At 52.4% G+C, this 15,775-nt stretch overlaps 1 protein-coding gene across 2 annotated transcripts; it reads right to left on the bottom strand.

The window, feature by feature from the left end:
* NPAS4 (neuronal PAS domain protein 4) lies at positions 1–5,423 on the bottom strand. Of its 2 annotated transcripts, XM_035012390.1 has the most exons (8): positions 5,130–5,423; positions 4,262–4,413; positions 3,975–4,077; positions 3,593–3,854; positions 3,302–3,411; positions 2,819–2,954; positions 1,262–2,697; positions 1–562 (listed from the first exon to the last, which is right to left on the bottom strand). In XM_035012390.1, the coding sequence occupies exons 1-8, from the start codon at positions 5,302–5,304 to the stop codon at positions 534–536; spliced, it is 2,403 nt and encodes an 800-aa protein (XP_034868281.1). In that variant the 5' UTR covers positions 5,305–5,423; the 3' UTR covers positions 1–533. The 2 variants fall into 2 exon arrangements, with proteins under 2 accessions (XP_034868281.1, XP_034868282.1); XM_035012391.1 differs by lacking the exons at positions 3,302–3,411; positions 4,262–4,413; positions 5,130–5,423 and having other exon boundaries at positions 458–562; positions 3,593–4,178.
* Positions 5,424–15,775: the final 10,352 nt, after the last annotated feature.

Below are 15,775 nucleotides of genomic sequence, written 5' to 3'. Positions count from 1 at the left end.
TCTCTTCGCGCCCCCCACCCCAGGCGCGGGGCGCAAAAGTCACAAGAAGGGCCGCCAGGGCGGCAGAGTCCATCGGAATTGAAATCCCGTTACTGGTGTGTAGAGAATTCTACGTGGGTGTCAGCCCCTGAGGGCACAGGCTGGCCCAGGTGGGCGCTGCCTTTCCCCCACCAAGGCCCAGGGGTGGCTTGGCCCCCAGGAGTGGAGAACTGGCCCAGGCCCATGGGGTAGTGCGGGGGGTGGGGAAGTGAGACTCCCCCATTCTCCGCTTGAAATCCCATTCAAGGAAACTCACTACGAGTGAATACAGATTGAAATGGAAACTGGGATTGCTTGAAGTCTCTAAATTTTAAAAAGAAGCTCCCCTCCCTTGCCCTCCCACCTCCCCCCCCCAAAATCCTGCAGGGCCTGGGGAATCAGATATATCCCCCTCCGGCCCCCAGAATCCCCCCAACAGTCCCGGGGGGGTGGAGAGCGGCTCCACGTCTTGATGACAATATGCCATACTTGACGACGTTAAGTCACAGACTTATTCAAAACCTTGGTTCCCCTCCACTTCCATCTGCAGAGAGAGAGAGAGGGTACAGTCAGTAAGGTCATTAGGAAAGATAGGTTGAGGATGTGGCATGCTGTTGGCACAAGGTACAGCCTTCAAATATGTTGGTCCAATGACCGAATGATCACCAGAGGCTCAGCAAGATAAGGGAACCATCTGGGTGGATGGAATGAAACTATGACTCTAGTTTTGGAAAGGAGGGAGCCATGGGCAAGGAGCCTCCGATGGGCCAGGGCCTGAGTTTCATTTTCTTTCTTTCCCAAACTCTTACAGACTCTTGCTCTGTATTCTCTTTAGGAGATAAGAATACTGAGATAGAACTCTAATCCCTCTTCCATCAATTTGTTGTATGACCTTAAGCAAGTTTCTGTAACTCTGGGACTTTGATTTTCTTCATCTGTGAAATGGGTGGTGATGGCTGATCTAGGTCCCTCCCAGAGTTAAAAAGCACAAGCCACTAACCAAGGATTCTCTTGCACTTTATGCTGCATCCCTGACCCCTGCCCTCTAGGCCTGCTTGTTCAGAACATCTATGTTAAGTTTTTTTACTAGTTCTTATCTTCACTGCTACCCTGGGCAGCAGGTGTTGTTATCCCATTAATAAAATTAAGGTACAGAAAGGGGAATTTTTACTCATCTAATTCTACAAGCATCTCATTGGCAAGACAGGGACTTGAAGTTCCTGAACATTTTGGTTGGACTCACCTTCATGGAAGCTGTCTTGAACTTGGCTCTGGAGTTGATGCAACTCATCAGTAAACCCATCGTAGGGGAATGCTGAGACACCTGTCTCAAAGGCGGTTTCGTATGTGGCCAGGTCCTCCAGGAAGCTGTGGTCTTCTGGGGACAGGTTGTTGCAAGGCGATGAGGCCCCTCCTGGGACCGCTGCCTCAGGATCCCCTGAACTCCATTCCCCATTGGGGTCTGGGGTAGAGAGATCCATGAAGATGTCTTCCACGGGCGTCTCTTCCAGGAATATGTTATCAGGGTCAGCCAGAAAATCCAACTCCTGGCATTTCCAGGGTTTCAGGTCCAGGCTGAGCACAGGGGGACCAGCCCCCGGCAGGGACAGGTTGGAGTCCAGGGGCTCCAGACCTCCAAGTGGCTCCAGCCCACCCGTGCCAGCCTCAGCTGAGAAGGGCCTGTCCATGCCCTGAGCCAACTGGCTGATCTGCTGGATGAGGCGGTCTATCTCATTCTGCTCCTTCTCAGAGTAGTGGAAGAAACTCTGCTTGACTGGAGAGGCCTCAGGTGTAAGCAGGCCTTCGGGCACCAGAGGGACGTCCACAGAGAGGGGGCCCCGCAGCTGGGCTAGGGCCAGGAGCGTGCAGTCCCCATTACCAGGGCTGCTAGGACTTGGGGGCAACTTCTCATAGAGAAAACTGCATCCCTCCTGGGTGAAGTAAGTCTTGGTGGGATTGGGGCTCAGTTGCTCTGGGAAAGTTTGGCTGGGGCTGTTGAGGTGTGCTTGGATTGCTGTGCTGGGAGGAGTCAGCTGCTCATGGGCAGGGCTACCCAGAGACTCTGGGAAGGTGGCGGTGCTGGGAAGCAGCTGGTCTGGAAAGGCAGAGGTGCAGGGAGTCAATTGATCTTCATAGCTTCTGGCTGAGGTTTCGGTCAGCTGGCCTTGAAGTGGGCTAGTCAGTGGATCTGGGAAGGTTGCACTGCTGGGCGTCAGTTGATCAGAAAAGGTTGCAGTGCTTGGAGTCAGCTGTTCTTGGAGAGAGCTGGATGGAGTGGACAAGTGGGTCTGGAAGGGCTCGTGGAGGCTGAAGAGGAAGGCACAGCCTCCTGGCTGGTGAGGTGTGTAGGGTGGGGTGCACACAAGATCCTTGCTCAGATCTGCATGAAGAGAAGGCTCAGAGCCAGACGGGAATGCCAGGTAACTAAAGCCCAGCTCTTTTTGGGATTGGGGAAGCTCTTCTGATGTTGAGGCAGCACCCAGCTCTGGAGCACTAGGGAAATTGGTGCTTCTGGAAGCCCCCAGGGCTGGGGTAAAGAGTGGGTTGGGGCTAGAGCACTGCCCTTGGGAGAGGATGTTCTCAGGGAATGAGGGCAGCATGGTTGGGGTGCCCAGGACATAGGCTGCTTGGGTGTTTTCAGAGTTCAGCTGCTGGCGGAGGCTCCAGGCTTCCGTGTCACTGGAAAGGAGAGAAGAGGCAGATGGTAAGGGTCTGGTGGTCTTTCCCAGAGAAGTTCCCTGATTTGTATCTCCTCTATGTCCACCTCAACTATCCTCCAGGCTCCTGCCTTGCAGCTCACCTGATTGGGTAGTTATTAGCAGTAATAGGGCCCTCTGGACCTTCTGAGTATAACAGGCAATAAATCCATGCCCAGCCTCCAGGCTTGGCCTGCAGTCTCACGACCATCTCTGCCTGAATATCTCCACTCTCGGCCACTGAAGGGAAAGAAGAGATGCAGAGTTAGGATGTCCATTGGGCAACACCACTTAAACTCCCCCCTTGCTGACCTCTCCACTGAATTGGGATATCGATGACATCTCTATTTCTGACTACCCTGACCTGCACCACTCAGCTCCCCACCTTGACCTCACCACTTGGAGTCCCCCAGTTCTGATTATATTCTCACTTTGACTCCTCACCCTAAAGTTCACCCTATAGTATCCAAAATTATTGGTCTCTGGCATCTCCCCAGCATAAGTCTTGACCACAGCCCTTCTTGGTTGGGCCTCCCATCACCTTTCCCAGCTCCCTGTCTTGTTCCCCAGCCTCTCTGGACACTCACACAGGCGGTAGTGTTGAGCAGAAGCGTGGGCCAGGTCCTCGGGGTGCAGAAGTCCATACCATGATTTACAGAGCAGTTCACTGCGCTCAAAGCCCAGGTAGATTAGGACACTGGGAAGGTGGAAAGGGTGAGGTCAGCTTTCTGTTTTCCCTGCTTTATACCCAGGCATCTCACTCCCTCCCAGGTCCTCTGTCCCCTTACACCCCGTCCTCCCTGCCCCTGACTCCAGAATCTAGGGTCCCCTCATATCTGGCTTGCCTTCTTCCTGGAGTCTGAACATTCTGGGCTTACCTCTCGGATATGTCCAGCAGGGCCAGGTCCTTAGCATGACGGCTCTGGAACATGGCCAAGAAGAGTGAGGCAGGGCCAGGGCCAGGACCAGGGCGAGGTCTTGGTTCCAGTGGGGCACAGAAAGCTGTGAAAACAGGGTTTCCTGCCCAGTAGGCCCCAGGTGGATGAGCATGGAATCGGCCTCGAATAAGCACCAGTTTGTTGCCTGCACTCTGGCGCCTGAGAGACTTGGAGGTGTTGAAGCGACAGCGGAAGAGGCGATCTAGGTAAATGGAGAGAAAAACTGATTAAGAGGGTGGATTGGTTGAAAGCCATAGCACATAGGGAAGAGCAGGGAAGCAGGAAGGAGGTTTGACTGAGGGAGGGAGAAGGGAGTTCTTACCAGTGTCCAGGGCAGAGGGCAGGGTGAGCTGCTGGCGCACAGTTAGGTGGTCAGCTGGGTCAATGATGTCGTAGATACTGTCACCCTGGGCAACGAGGTCCACCTGGAGAAAGGTGAAGAAGAGATGAGATGACATTTAGTGAAGGCAGCAAGGGCCAATCCTTGGCACATAGCATCTGTCAGGGTATAACCTCCCCTCCTCAGTAATTCTCAAATTCTCAAAAGTGGAAAGCTCATTGTGTCCCATATGTGCCCTAGCCCAGACTGAGAGGACCCTCACCACTCACCATGGAGTGGCCCAGATGTTCGCTCACACTCTCAGACAGATATAGCAGCTTCCCCTCAGCTGTGAACACAAGTAGAAATCCAGGTAGTGCTGCCACTATGTCTTCAAGCTCTTGAGATGAGAGAAGTCCTGTGGGGCCCGCCAGAGGAGTGCCTGCAGGGTAAGAAGACATGGTGGGTCAGGAGTAAAACTGGGAGGCAAAGCATGAGTGAGGAAGCATGGACTGAGTTTCAGAAAATCCAGAAGAATTTTTTCATGAACCTGCCTTTGCACACACCTGTTGACCCGCTGCCCACAGCTCTTGCCCAGGGAACCTGTTGCTGGATCTCCCTAGCCAGAGAGCCCTTTGACTTCTAAGTCGGGGCTAGGTCTTTCTTGGCCCCGAATTTCAGACCCACGGACAGCGCTCAAAAGCTGACTGGGCGTTCAGCACCGCGAGCAGCGCCTTGCAACCCAGTGGTGCTGTCAGCACCGCGGACAGCGCTTCAAAAGCTGAAGAAGCGCCCACTTTCAGCATAGAGAACCATGGATGCACTTGCCCGGGTTTTGGTGACTCCATCCCTGCAACTTCCCAGGCTTCCCTCCCCGGGCTCCTGGAAAGCCTCTGCGCTTGTGGGAACTAGGGCCATTCTGTCCTGGCTCTCCTTCTCCCATGATTCTGGCACCGGGGACCCTATCCAGGCTCCTACCCTCATCCAGAACTAAGGTGAGGTCTGAACAGAGCTCATGAGGAAAAGTAGGAAGTCCTGAGTTCCCTAAGTCTCCCTTCTCTCCCCAGCTCTCCGCTACACTGCCCTAGACATGCAGCAGTCTCCGTGGGTTCCCTTAGCTCCATTGCCCCCCGTCTCCAGCAGCCCCAGTTTGCTCACCTCCAGCGAAGAAGACGCCCTTGCGGGTGTAGATGCAAGCAAGACTCATAATGTGCAGGTAGGACAGCCGGACCTTGTCCGCTTCGGCCAGAGGCAGCAGCTCCTTGAGGTTCCGGATCTCAGCGTTGATCTGGTCGCGGCGCGCCTTGGAGGCGCCCTTGGTGGAGCGGTACATGACTAGCGGCTGCAGAGCTCCAGCTCCGGTGCTCCGAACACCTGCGTTCCCGTCCCGACGCACCGGTAGCTTCTTCCTTCTTGCTTCCCCGTCTCTCGCTCAGGCTCTCTCTCTCCTCTCTCCTCTCCTGGGCTCCGCTCGGCTGCGCTGCCCCCGTCGCCTGCTTCGTTCCGCCTTATATAGCTCCTGCTAGGCGTGGGGGGCTCGCTTTAGAGAAAGGGGGGGCGGGAAAGCAGGAGGCTGGGCTAAGCAAGCTGCAGCGGGAGCCGCTGGCTGGGGAGGGGGGAGAGCTCCTCCTCCCTCCCTGGCTCCCGACGTCATCCCATGACGTAGAATGAGAGCGGGAGGGGGGACGGGAGGAGGGGGAGAACGGAGGCTGCGGAGGGGGCCGCGGCTGGCGGCAGCTGAGCCGAGAAGCAGGCGCTGCATTAGGAAAGCCTGAAAGGGGGTGCAGGGACCCAGGGGTCCAAATGTGTTCAGCTGAGGGAAGGGACAGGGTAAGGGTTAAGGCGGTCTGAAGCCCCTGGCAGGAGAGTCTGTAGAGGGGAGGGAGGGGCTGTTTCCAACATCGATTTTTCTCAGGAGATAAGGAAATGGGGGAGGAGCAGGGTAGTTTACAAATTCCTCCTTGCTATGTGCCAGACAAAGGTCACGTTCACATGTGGGAGAAGAACCCTCCTCGGCCTCTGCGGGATAGGTCGCCGCTGGGATTTCTCTCTAGGGATTACTCAATCTGGGATTCCCTTAGTCACTTTCAAAGAACAAATCTCCTCCCCCCACCCTTTCAAAACCCGGGCTTTGGCATTTAGCAGGGGGCATTACATGGAAGTCTAAGTCTCTAGGGTGGGGTGAAAAGGGGGTCCTGAGGGAGAGGGACCCCCTGAATTTGGCCTTGGTTCTATTTTCCCACAGCCAAGAATAGGAATACCAACACCAACGCTGTAGTCTGCAGTAATTCTCGGTTTCTCTGTCAACTAATTAACTGCAGCCACTAACAGGGGAAACTGAGGCAGGGTCCCAAGGCACCGTGAGGATCTGGGTCTGCACCTAGGTATCCCTTCCCCCACCCCGTTGCCAGCCCCCAAAGCGAGCGGTTCCCCCCGCCCGACTGCAAGCCTCGGTCTCCCGGCGGGCCGGGGGCGGGGGCGGGGCCGGGGGAATCCCAGCTCCATATTAGGACAGGAATCCTCCGGCGGCTGCCGCGGCGGCGGCGACGGGCGGGGCCTGGCTGCCTCCGCACCGCTCCGGAGGGCTCCCCCCTGTCTCTGGCGGGGAAGATAGGGAAGCAGCAAAGAAACGAGGGGGCTGTGCTGCACCCTCGAGATCGCCGCACCTGCCAGGGACCCCGTAACTCCGTCGGGCTGTCCTCCATACCCCTCTCCAACCCCCTCCCCATCTTCGGCGCTAGGACTCCTTGTTCTGTCTCTCAACCTTCAACCCTCCACATCCTCCTCCCTTGGCCCCGACTAGTTTCTGAATCTCATTGCCTGCTTGGTGGTCTTTCTCAGCTTTGTACCGCCCCCCCGAAACGTTCCCCCTTCTGCTCTCTCGAGACCCCCTTCCTCTCTTCATCAGTTTTGTCTCCGCATCATGTCACCTTTGCCCTCTATCTCCTTCTTTCCTTTTTTTTTCTTTTCAGCACAGATGATTGCTCTCTACAGGGGCTGAGGGAAGCCTTTCTTTCCCCTAGAATCCCATAAAAGGAGAAGAAGTGGTCTAGGGGACATTTTATGTGAAATCTTATGGTAGAATAAGGATCTGTGTGAAATCACTAAGAGGCTGAAAATAAGACCACCTAAAAATTGGAGGGAGAGGGATTGGCCTGATTGTAGAAAGTTACATAGGAAGCGTGGGGATAAACTTTGACACCAAGAAGCAAAATTTGGGTTCAAGGAACTCCTCATCCCCATGGGAAATTGTGGTGGCAAGAGAGGCAGAGTGGGGACAGAAGACAGCTGAGGAGAAGGGTTAAGGCACCCTCAGAAGAGGGTGACTGGGCGTCCAGTTGTGACCATTTTGTGCCATTTTGGCAGAGGTTGGGGCCATCTCCATCATCCATCCTGTGTTCAATGGCATGGCTGAGATGAAGGGAAGAGGTGTTTGTGTCTGTCTGTCTGCCACTCTCTCTAACCCTATTTATCTGGATTACAGAGAAATCCTTCCTTCAGGAAGTACATCTCTGTTCCACTCCCATCTCTATCTGACCCCTGATGTACCCATCCATCCCTCCCTCAAACTTCTGTTTGGACAAGCCCTTGATCTTTGGATCCCATTCTTGTATGAAAATCCAGGGCAGTGTTCCTGATTTCTTCACCCACCGATGCTTTAGCCCTGGCTGGGAGACTATCTTAGTACCCCTTTCCATGATAAGAACTATCTGTTTGTCGGGCCCAGCCAGTCTCCAGCGAGCTGAACAGAGACGCAGTGAAAGAATGGGGCACTGACCACTGTCCATGGTGCTGAACAAAACAAAACAACCCAGGAAGTAATTTGGCCATGGTCTACCTGGACATCAAAGTAGGGCTTGAGTTCACAAAGGTCTCAGAGTGAGGCCCCAGTTAGCAGTCCACTTCTCCTCCAAGGATGAATATGGGAGAGGGTTTTAGGGGCCCAAGGTTTCTGAGCTGGAGGAGTAAAATAAGCATGAAAGAAGAATGAGCTCAAGGGAACCCTTGCATTTTTCCAGAATGGGCTGGAGGGAAGGCCCTCTGGAAGGAAAGAAGGGCCTAGAAAGGGACAGGGAGGGGGAAGAGAAGGGCTCATCCTATTTCGCCCACTCTAATTCAAGTTGAGAAGCTCTGTATGCCCCAATGTCTCCTCTCCCTAGGCCAGCTCCCACTCCCCTTGCCTCCCACCTCCGTGAAGCTATTTTTAACTGTGCAGAACCAAAAATAGCTTGGCAGCAGCTTCAGGCCGTGGGAGAGGAGCTATTTATATCACCAGTGACGGTTCCAAAATAGCAAGCAGGAGGAGGGGGGCGGCTGGCACGCTAGAGAGCTCCTGGCCGCTGCTAAAAATACTGGCAGTGTGAGTCATCCTGGCCTGGCTGAGTCACCCCACTCTCCCCCTCCTTGAATCGGCAAGCAGCAGCAGCAGAACAGAACAGGCTAAGAATTGGAAGCTTGAGATGGGGGAGGTATCAGAGCCCATTGGCTATGGGAAAATGGGCAAGAAATGAATTGAAAGAGGGGCTTTGACTGTGGTGCCTGGGTGGCTCAGTTGTTTGAGCATCTAACTCTTGATCTCAGCTCAGGTCTTGATCTCAGGGTCGTGAGTTTGAGGCCTGCATTGTGCTCCACACTGGGTGTGGAGCCTACTTAAAAAAATAGGGGCTTAGGGGTGAATGTGTAGAAGGAATGGGGGGAAGAGGAGCCACCCAGTTAAACCCACGGTGTGAGCCTGCAGTATTCTCAGCATTCTCAGCTATGCACTGCTGTTTAGGGATGCTTGGGCAATTGAAGGGAGGGAGCCAGACTGAAGGTGTGCGTGTGTCTGTCTGTCCATTTGACTGTGACTGTATTTGTATGTCTGTGTCTGTCTGCATTTGCCTTCATAGCTGTGTGTCTGTATCCCTGTATATCTATGCATTTGCTGATGCCTGCATCTATGTCTGTCTTTGTAAAAAATGTCCACCACTTCCTGTGTTGTGTGTAGTTCTATGTTTGTGTATGTGTTCATGTTTGCAGTTTTCTGTGTGCCTCCCTGTCTGTGTGTGTGTCTATATGTGAGTCTGCTCTCTGCCTTTCTTTCTCAGCATCCAATGGAGAATGTATGCATCCCCAACCTCAGTGCACCTTCTGTTGCCCTCTCGATATCACTGTTGGCCTCTTGCACAAACTATCCCTTACTTCTTTCCACCCAGCATCTTCCTTTCTATCCAACCACTGAACCCAACCATTTGTGAAAGTATGTATTGCATGCAATCTCTAGTAAAAAGATGGAGGAAGGGAGCCCCATATGACCTCTCCCTTTTTTCTTGAATTATCCCGAATCCTCCCTGGCCTGCAGGAGTAAGTGGTTTTCCATCGCTCCATATTTGGGGAGCTAAGGGAAGAGAAGGGCTTTCTTTAGTTCTAAAAAAAAATTCCTGGTGTGGGCACAGGCATGCGCAGCACTCACACACACACATACACACACAACTGAGAGAGAGAATGAGAGAGAGAAAAAAATATCAAGGTCCCTTCTTTACTGAGACAAGCTCTTTGCATCTGTTGCCATGGCAACCCGCCCACTCCTTCCCCGAAAAATCACCAAGAAGAGGTGATGGCATTGAGGACGGATTGGCTGATTTCTTTCTTTATTACTTTTTTTTCTGAAAAATGTCTTTTTATAGCAAGAACAGGCCGTGAGATCCCCTGCTCCTGTCTTGCATAGCTTTATTGGGGACCTAGAGAGACATCACCCCTCAACCATTCTCAAAGAGAAGTGTATCTTTTCCAGAGATTTTGGGGATGATGGCCTCCTGAGAGAGAGAGAGAGGGTGACTGGGGATGGGGGGTCTGCTTCTTTAGAACAGGATGGAGACTCCTGGTTAGGGCTACTTTTCTGGATATTTGGGCAAGGATCTTTTTTGACAGAGGGTTGTTGAAATGTATCTTGTCTTACCCTGGACAAATGTGTTTATGATGAGGAGAAAGAAAGAGGAAGGGAAGGAGGGAGGGAGAGAAGGAGGGAGTGGGGGGTAGAGAATCACTTTATGGGTCTTCAGAGCAGATGACAAAATAGATGCCTAAGGATGCAAGATCTCAGTGGTAGTCAGACCAGACAGGTGGACAAGATGGCTCAAGAAAGGTCCATTAATGCAATTGATGGTGCTAAGAGTCACCACCAGATTATAGCTGTGGCTACTTGACATGCACCTCAGGGAAGCTGGGCCATAGGTAAATGATCTAGGTGATCTGAAGCTCACCTTTCCTAACTTTGAGTCTCAAAGGCCTCCTCTAAAGCTTGGCCACCAGCCACTGCAGCCATATCCCTTTCTCAAGTGAACTGTAGCCTCCTGCCAAATGACTGGATGGTAGAAAAGAAGGGATTCCTCATTTCCTCCTGTGCTTGGCTTGCTACAGAAATGGGGTCACTTGAGGCTGGAAGTTGGAAAGCCAGACTAAGAATCTGACTCTAGAGAGAAACACCTCTTCCTTCCAGTGGACTGCTGCCACCCTTAGGAGGCAAGGGCATGGCCTTGGGAGGGGAGTTAGCTCTACTTGAAGTGACGGAACAGAAAGATGGAAAGACTTGAGATTTGCTCTGACCTGTTAGACCAATTCTCATGGCAAATCTGACTGATATTGTTATAGTCATCTGATAGATGGTGAAACTGAGGATCAGAGACAGACAATGACTTAGCTAAAGTCACACAGCGAGTCATTGGTGATTCTGGGCCTTAAGCCTAGTGCCTGCTCCCAGCTCTTTCTCTTGCAGCATGGGGTACAGCAGGGGTCTGCAGACGCTGGTCAGCATGCCAAATCTGGCCCACTGAGTGTGTAAATAAAGCTTTACTGGAACACAGCTACATCCATTTGTTTATGTATTGTTTATGGCTGTTTTCACCCACAAGGTCAGGGTTGAGCAGTCACAACAGAAACAATATGGCTTGGGAAGCCTAAAATATTTACAAACTGACCCTTTTCAGAGAAAGTTTTCCATCTTTTAGGGTAGGATGAGTTCACACTAGGAATATCTCCACCTGTCTCTCTCTCAGCCAGAAGCTCTCTGGGCCCAGGGCATAGTAAGTTGTCATTTTACCTCTCTTTACTCTTCTAAATGCCAGAAAGCAGTAATGTCCCTACACTCCTCAAGGGAGGACAGATTGGGAAGCCCAATGGGCTAGGCTCCTTACTGGCTTCTAGCCCCCATGGAGCGTCTCCATGCAGGAGTGATGGTCCACTTCCTGTTGCCATGGCAACAAGAGTTGGAGTTGGCAATAAAGAGTCAGGATACTCCATTCCATCCTTACCCCAACCCCAGTCTCAGGACTACATTTTGGGAAGGGGGGGGTGTCCCATAGTTGGTGATTAAGGTATTCGGCAGGACAGAAAGTCTTGCTGGGAAGAAAATCATGGTATTATGGGGTCTTAGGCCTCTCAGAATCTTCAGTCTAGCCAAGGGGAAGAATCTTTATGCAACTTCTCAGAGAGGTTTGGTAACTTGCCCGGGGTCACACAGCTAGAATGAGAAGATTTTAAAATTAGAAATCAGGTTTCTTGATTTCTACCTCTTTCTACTTTTTAAAAATATTTTACTTATTGGGGCGCTTGGGTGGCTCAGTTGGTTAAGCGACTGCCTTCGGCTCAGGTCATGATCCTGGAGTCCCAGGATCGAGTCCCGCATCGGGCTCCCTGCTTGGCAGGGAGCCTGCTTCTCCCTCTGACCCTCCCCCCTCTCATGTGCTCTCTGTCTCTCTCATTCCCTCTGTCTCAAATAAATAAATAAAATCTTAAAAAAAATATTTTACTTATTTATCTGAGAGAGGGCACAAGCAAGGGGAGGGAGAAGAAGACTCCTTGCTCAATGTAGGACTCAATCCCAGGACTCTGGGATCATGACCTGAGCCAAAGACAGACACTTAACCAACTGAGCCACCCAAGCATCCCTACTTCTTCCCATTTTTACCAGGCTGTTCTTGGGTTTGAAACCACACCAAAGTTTTCTTTTTTTTTTTTTTAAAGATTTTATTTATTTATTTGAGAGAGAGAATGAGAGAGAGAGCATGAGAGGGGGGAGGGTCAGAGGGAGAAGCAGACCCCCCGCTGAGCAGGGAGCCCGACGTGGGACTCGATCCCGGGACTCCAGGATCATGACCTGAGCCAAAGGCAGTCGCTTAACCGACTGAGCCACCCAGGCGCCCCCACACCAAAGTTTTCTAACAGATTCCCAAGTATCTCCCCAGGCCCAGGTGTAGGGTTCGCCAGTCTGTCAAGTGAAAGCATAATCCTTATGTAGAGCTAGTCTGAGCAATGGCTGTCTTGTCTTCATCTGCATCTTAGCAGCCTGTTTTCTTTCTCCCAAGGCCTTTTCATTATGTGATCACTCCCCCAATCTACTTGCACAGGGAGATATTCAGAACATTTTATCTATTTATGGTTATGAAATCAACAAATCTCATGTGAAGAGGGTACATGCTGAAACCCACACACTGAGACGGTCAGAGCTGGGCGAGTGGGCTGAGCCGAGAAGGTGAGGGACAGGGAACCATGCAGTGGGTGGGAAGAGGAGAGTGTAGCCAGGTGGGAAAAGACGGAACTGCTCTGGGCAAGGACCTGGAGGCAGGGCTGAGAAAAGTGGCCACAAGTAATACAGTGAAGAGCATGTCAGACCAGCCATGTTCCAAGGGGGTGGGGGGAGGAAAATCAATCACCTAAAATGTTTTTTTGAATGCAGAGCTGGGACCCAACACTCCTGTAAGCCCCAAGGGGTAGATAGGAGTTCAGGACACTGGCCTTGCCCTTGAGGAGCTGGAGGTCTGGAGGAGGAGACAGACCCTCCGCTGTTCATTTATTAGTTCAGCCCAGTTTCAGAGTCTTTTCCACCACCATCACTCCCCCCCACCCCACCCCCCCACACACACTGGTGAATTCCTCCTTGCTCTGCTCGTCCTCTGGTTGGGTCCGGGGCCCTTCCCCTGTGCCCCCACCACCTCCCCTATTTCCTCATCAGTGCATTTCTCATCCTGTCTTGTCATTGCTTGTTTATTTGTCTGTCTACCCACCAGCATCTCTGTCTGCTCTCCATATTCTCAGCATCTAGCATAGGACCTGGCCCAGAGCAGGGCCCCACGTATGTATTTCATTCATGCACACATATCTGAGTGCTGGGTTTGTGCCAGGCTCTGTGCTAGGCACTGGTGATGCAGTGTGTGGAAACACAGGCCTGGTTTTAACTTCATGGAGCATCCAGGCTGGTGGGAAAGTGGGAACTCCATGAAGTCAGTGAAGCCAGAGCCGTGAAATGGTTGCTGTGAAGAAGACATGCCGAGTGTGTGGGGAGAAGTCAAATGAGGACTGACTGAGCCTGGGGAGTTCTGGGTGGACTTCCTGAGGAGGCGTGATTGAGCTGAGTTGCTGAATGGTCGAGCTGTGTGGGGTGGAGTAGACAGAGGAATGCAATCCCAGATGGGGACAGGTAACCACAGAAGAAGCCATCACAGCCGGAGTCTGTGTTAACAGGTGTGGGGAGTGAAGGTGAAAAGGGGGCAGCCTCTGCTAAGGACAGCTGAACCCCCACCTTGACCAGGAGGCTTGGATCCTGTGCTATGGGCAGGACTGTGAGGAAAGAGCCAGTAAGTCCTTTGTGGAAAGCAAAGTGAGTGGGAGGGTTCCTGAGGCTCAGAGAGGCAGGAGAGGGTGGGGGTCCAGCGAGAAGCTCTAGCGTGAGATGCCTATGTGGAGTCCTGGCTCCTTCACATTGGGCAAGTGACTTAACGTCTCATGACTCAGTTTACCCATCTGTTAAATAGGAATGTGACGAGAATAAAAGCTCCTACATCAAAGGATTGATGCAAAATTTTAATGAATTAAATCATTAAAGCACTTGGAACAATGCCTGCCACATAAAAAGAATACAATAAGCATTGAATGAAGGAATGTCAGTCATCATTATTTCACCTTTATGAAAAATAGAATTTTGAGCAAGGCTCTGAAGACATGGCATGTGCTGCCAGGGGAGACAGCACAGGCTCTGTCGCTGTACATGTAGAAACAGAGCCTGGGCACCCACTGGCTTTTTGTAGCCTTGGCCCAGCCTGGTCTGAGAGCAGCAGATGGGCTGGGCCAAGCTAGGGGCTGCAGCAATTCCAAAGAAAAAGACAAAGATGACAGCTGGGGCCTGGGAACGTTGAGGGATGCACACAAAATTGTCCCAAGGGCTCTGGCCTGGGTCCCAGCACGATCCTTCCCCGGGTACCACTGGGTCCCACAGTCCTCAGCAAGTCCAGGATGGAGGCCCAATAAACCCTTTCACTGCTCAGCGACTGGATTTTTCTAGAAGCCAACCTAACCAAGTTCTTCCCCAACTTAAAACACTTCTGGTTTCTATCACTCCCAATTACCCCAAATTCCTCCTGGCCCCCCTCCTCTTCTGCCCCACCGTATGCCTAGGCCACCATAGGCACCAGCTTCAAGGATCTCCTTGTTATCACCTGAACACACCTTGCAACATGAGAGTTCACAGATGCAGCACTTACCTGCACCTTATATACCTAATGCGTGCATTACCTCACTCAAACCTCAGGGCAACCTGCCACATGTGGGCTCTTATTATTCCCTCTGGCCCTAGGCCCAGCAGAGAGGAAGTCTCCAAGGAATGCTCCACAGGAGCCCAGGAGAGATGGATGGGGCTCAAGGCTGGGGTGATCATGGGAAAGCAGTAGGCCTGGGGCTGGCCAATGACAGAAGAAAAGCCTGAGGAGCAACCAAGAAGAGACTCCCAAGAGCAGGGGGAATGATGGTCCCCATTCCTGGAAATGCTGGAGCTGTAGGAACCATGGCAGGAAGGGGGTAGCAGCAGTTATGGTTTGTTGATGGAGCAGATTCAGGAAGCAGGAAAAGAACCCTGGGCAGATGGGGAGGAAACACCAGGAAGCTTTAGGAGAAAGGACCATCCGGCTGAAGGGAAAGCTCTCGAATCACCTAGCATAGACAGGGGATGAATTGGAAGAGCCTTCTGTCAAGGATTGTCAAGGATTGTTAAGGTTCTGGAGAATTGGAGGTGGGCTCAGCCTATATCTCAGTGGATTGTGTTTGATGCCGGGGAGAGTCCTGGAGAGGAGACAGATTCTGGTTGTAGCTCTGCCACCAGCCTACTTGGGTGTTATGAAGCTCCTTTCCCTCTCTGGGCTCAGTTTCCCTGTTTGCAAACTGGCAGTGGCCGTGGATTGGACCACTTGGCCTGGAAGGGACCTCGGATCTCTGGCATTTTGAGCATCTCTGGGCCCAGGGCCCTGCTGGCCGGTGTCTCTCAGGCTTTGGAGGTTGGATGCTGCTCCCCTAAGACCCAGTTTCAGGTGGGAAGAGCCCATGTGCCTAATGCTAGGGTCTGGGTGGACCTGAAGTCTCCTGGAAGACTAAGTCCTCAGGCCTGGACAAGTAGGGCCACCTTGGGCCTTGGAGGCCTGGCCTCTGTGGACATGGGTGGAAGCAAGTACTGGTACTGACCCTGTGGTTTTCCTCCTTCAAATCCAACCCATCAGAGGCTATTCTCACAGGTCTGTGCCAAGTGCACCAGGGAACTTACCGTTGGAGGGATCCAATGGGCTCCAAGGTGTGTAAAACAGACCCCCAGGTCATCCTCAGAGTGGTCTGCAGAGCCCGTGGCTGAAGCAACTACGGTCTCCTTACAGTACTCCTTAGCTTCAGGCTGATGGAAGGAAAACACCCCAGCAGTGTCCCACAGACTGCCATAGAGGGATGCCACAGCCTGGAAAAATACCACATTTCATAGAATCCCAGACTCCCAGTTGGACTGGGAGCCCCTT

This window comes from Mirounga leonina, unplaced genomic scaffold, assembly GCF_011800145.1.
Source record: "Mirounga leonina isolate KUSES-001 unplaced genomic scaffold, KU_Mleo_1.0 Mir_166, whole genome shotgun sequence".
NCBI classification, from domain to species: Eukaryota; Metazoa; Chordata; class Mammalia; order Carnivora; family Phocidae; genus Mirounga; species Mirounga leonina.
Note: the sequence above shows the minus strand (reverse complement) of the source record. Positions and strands in the feature narration are given on the sequence as shown.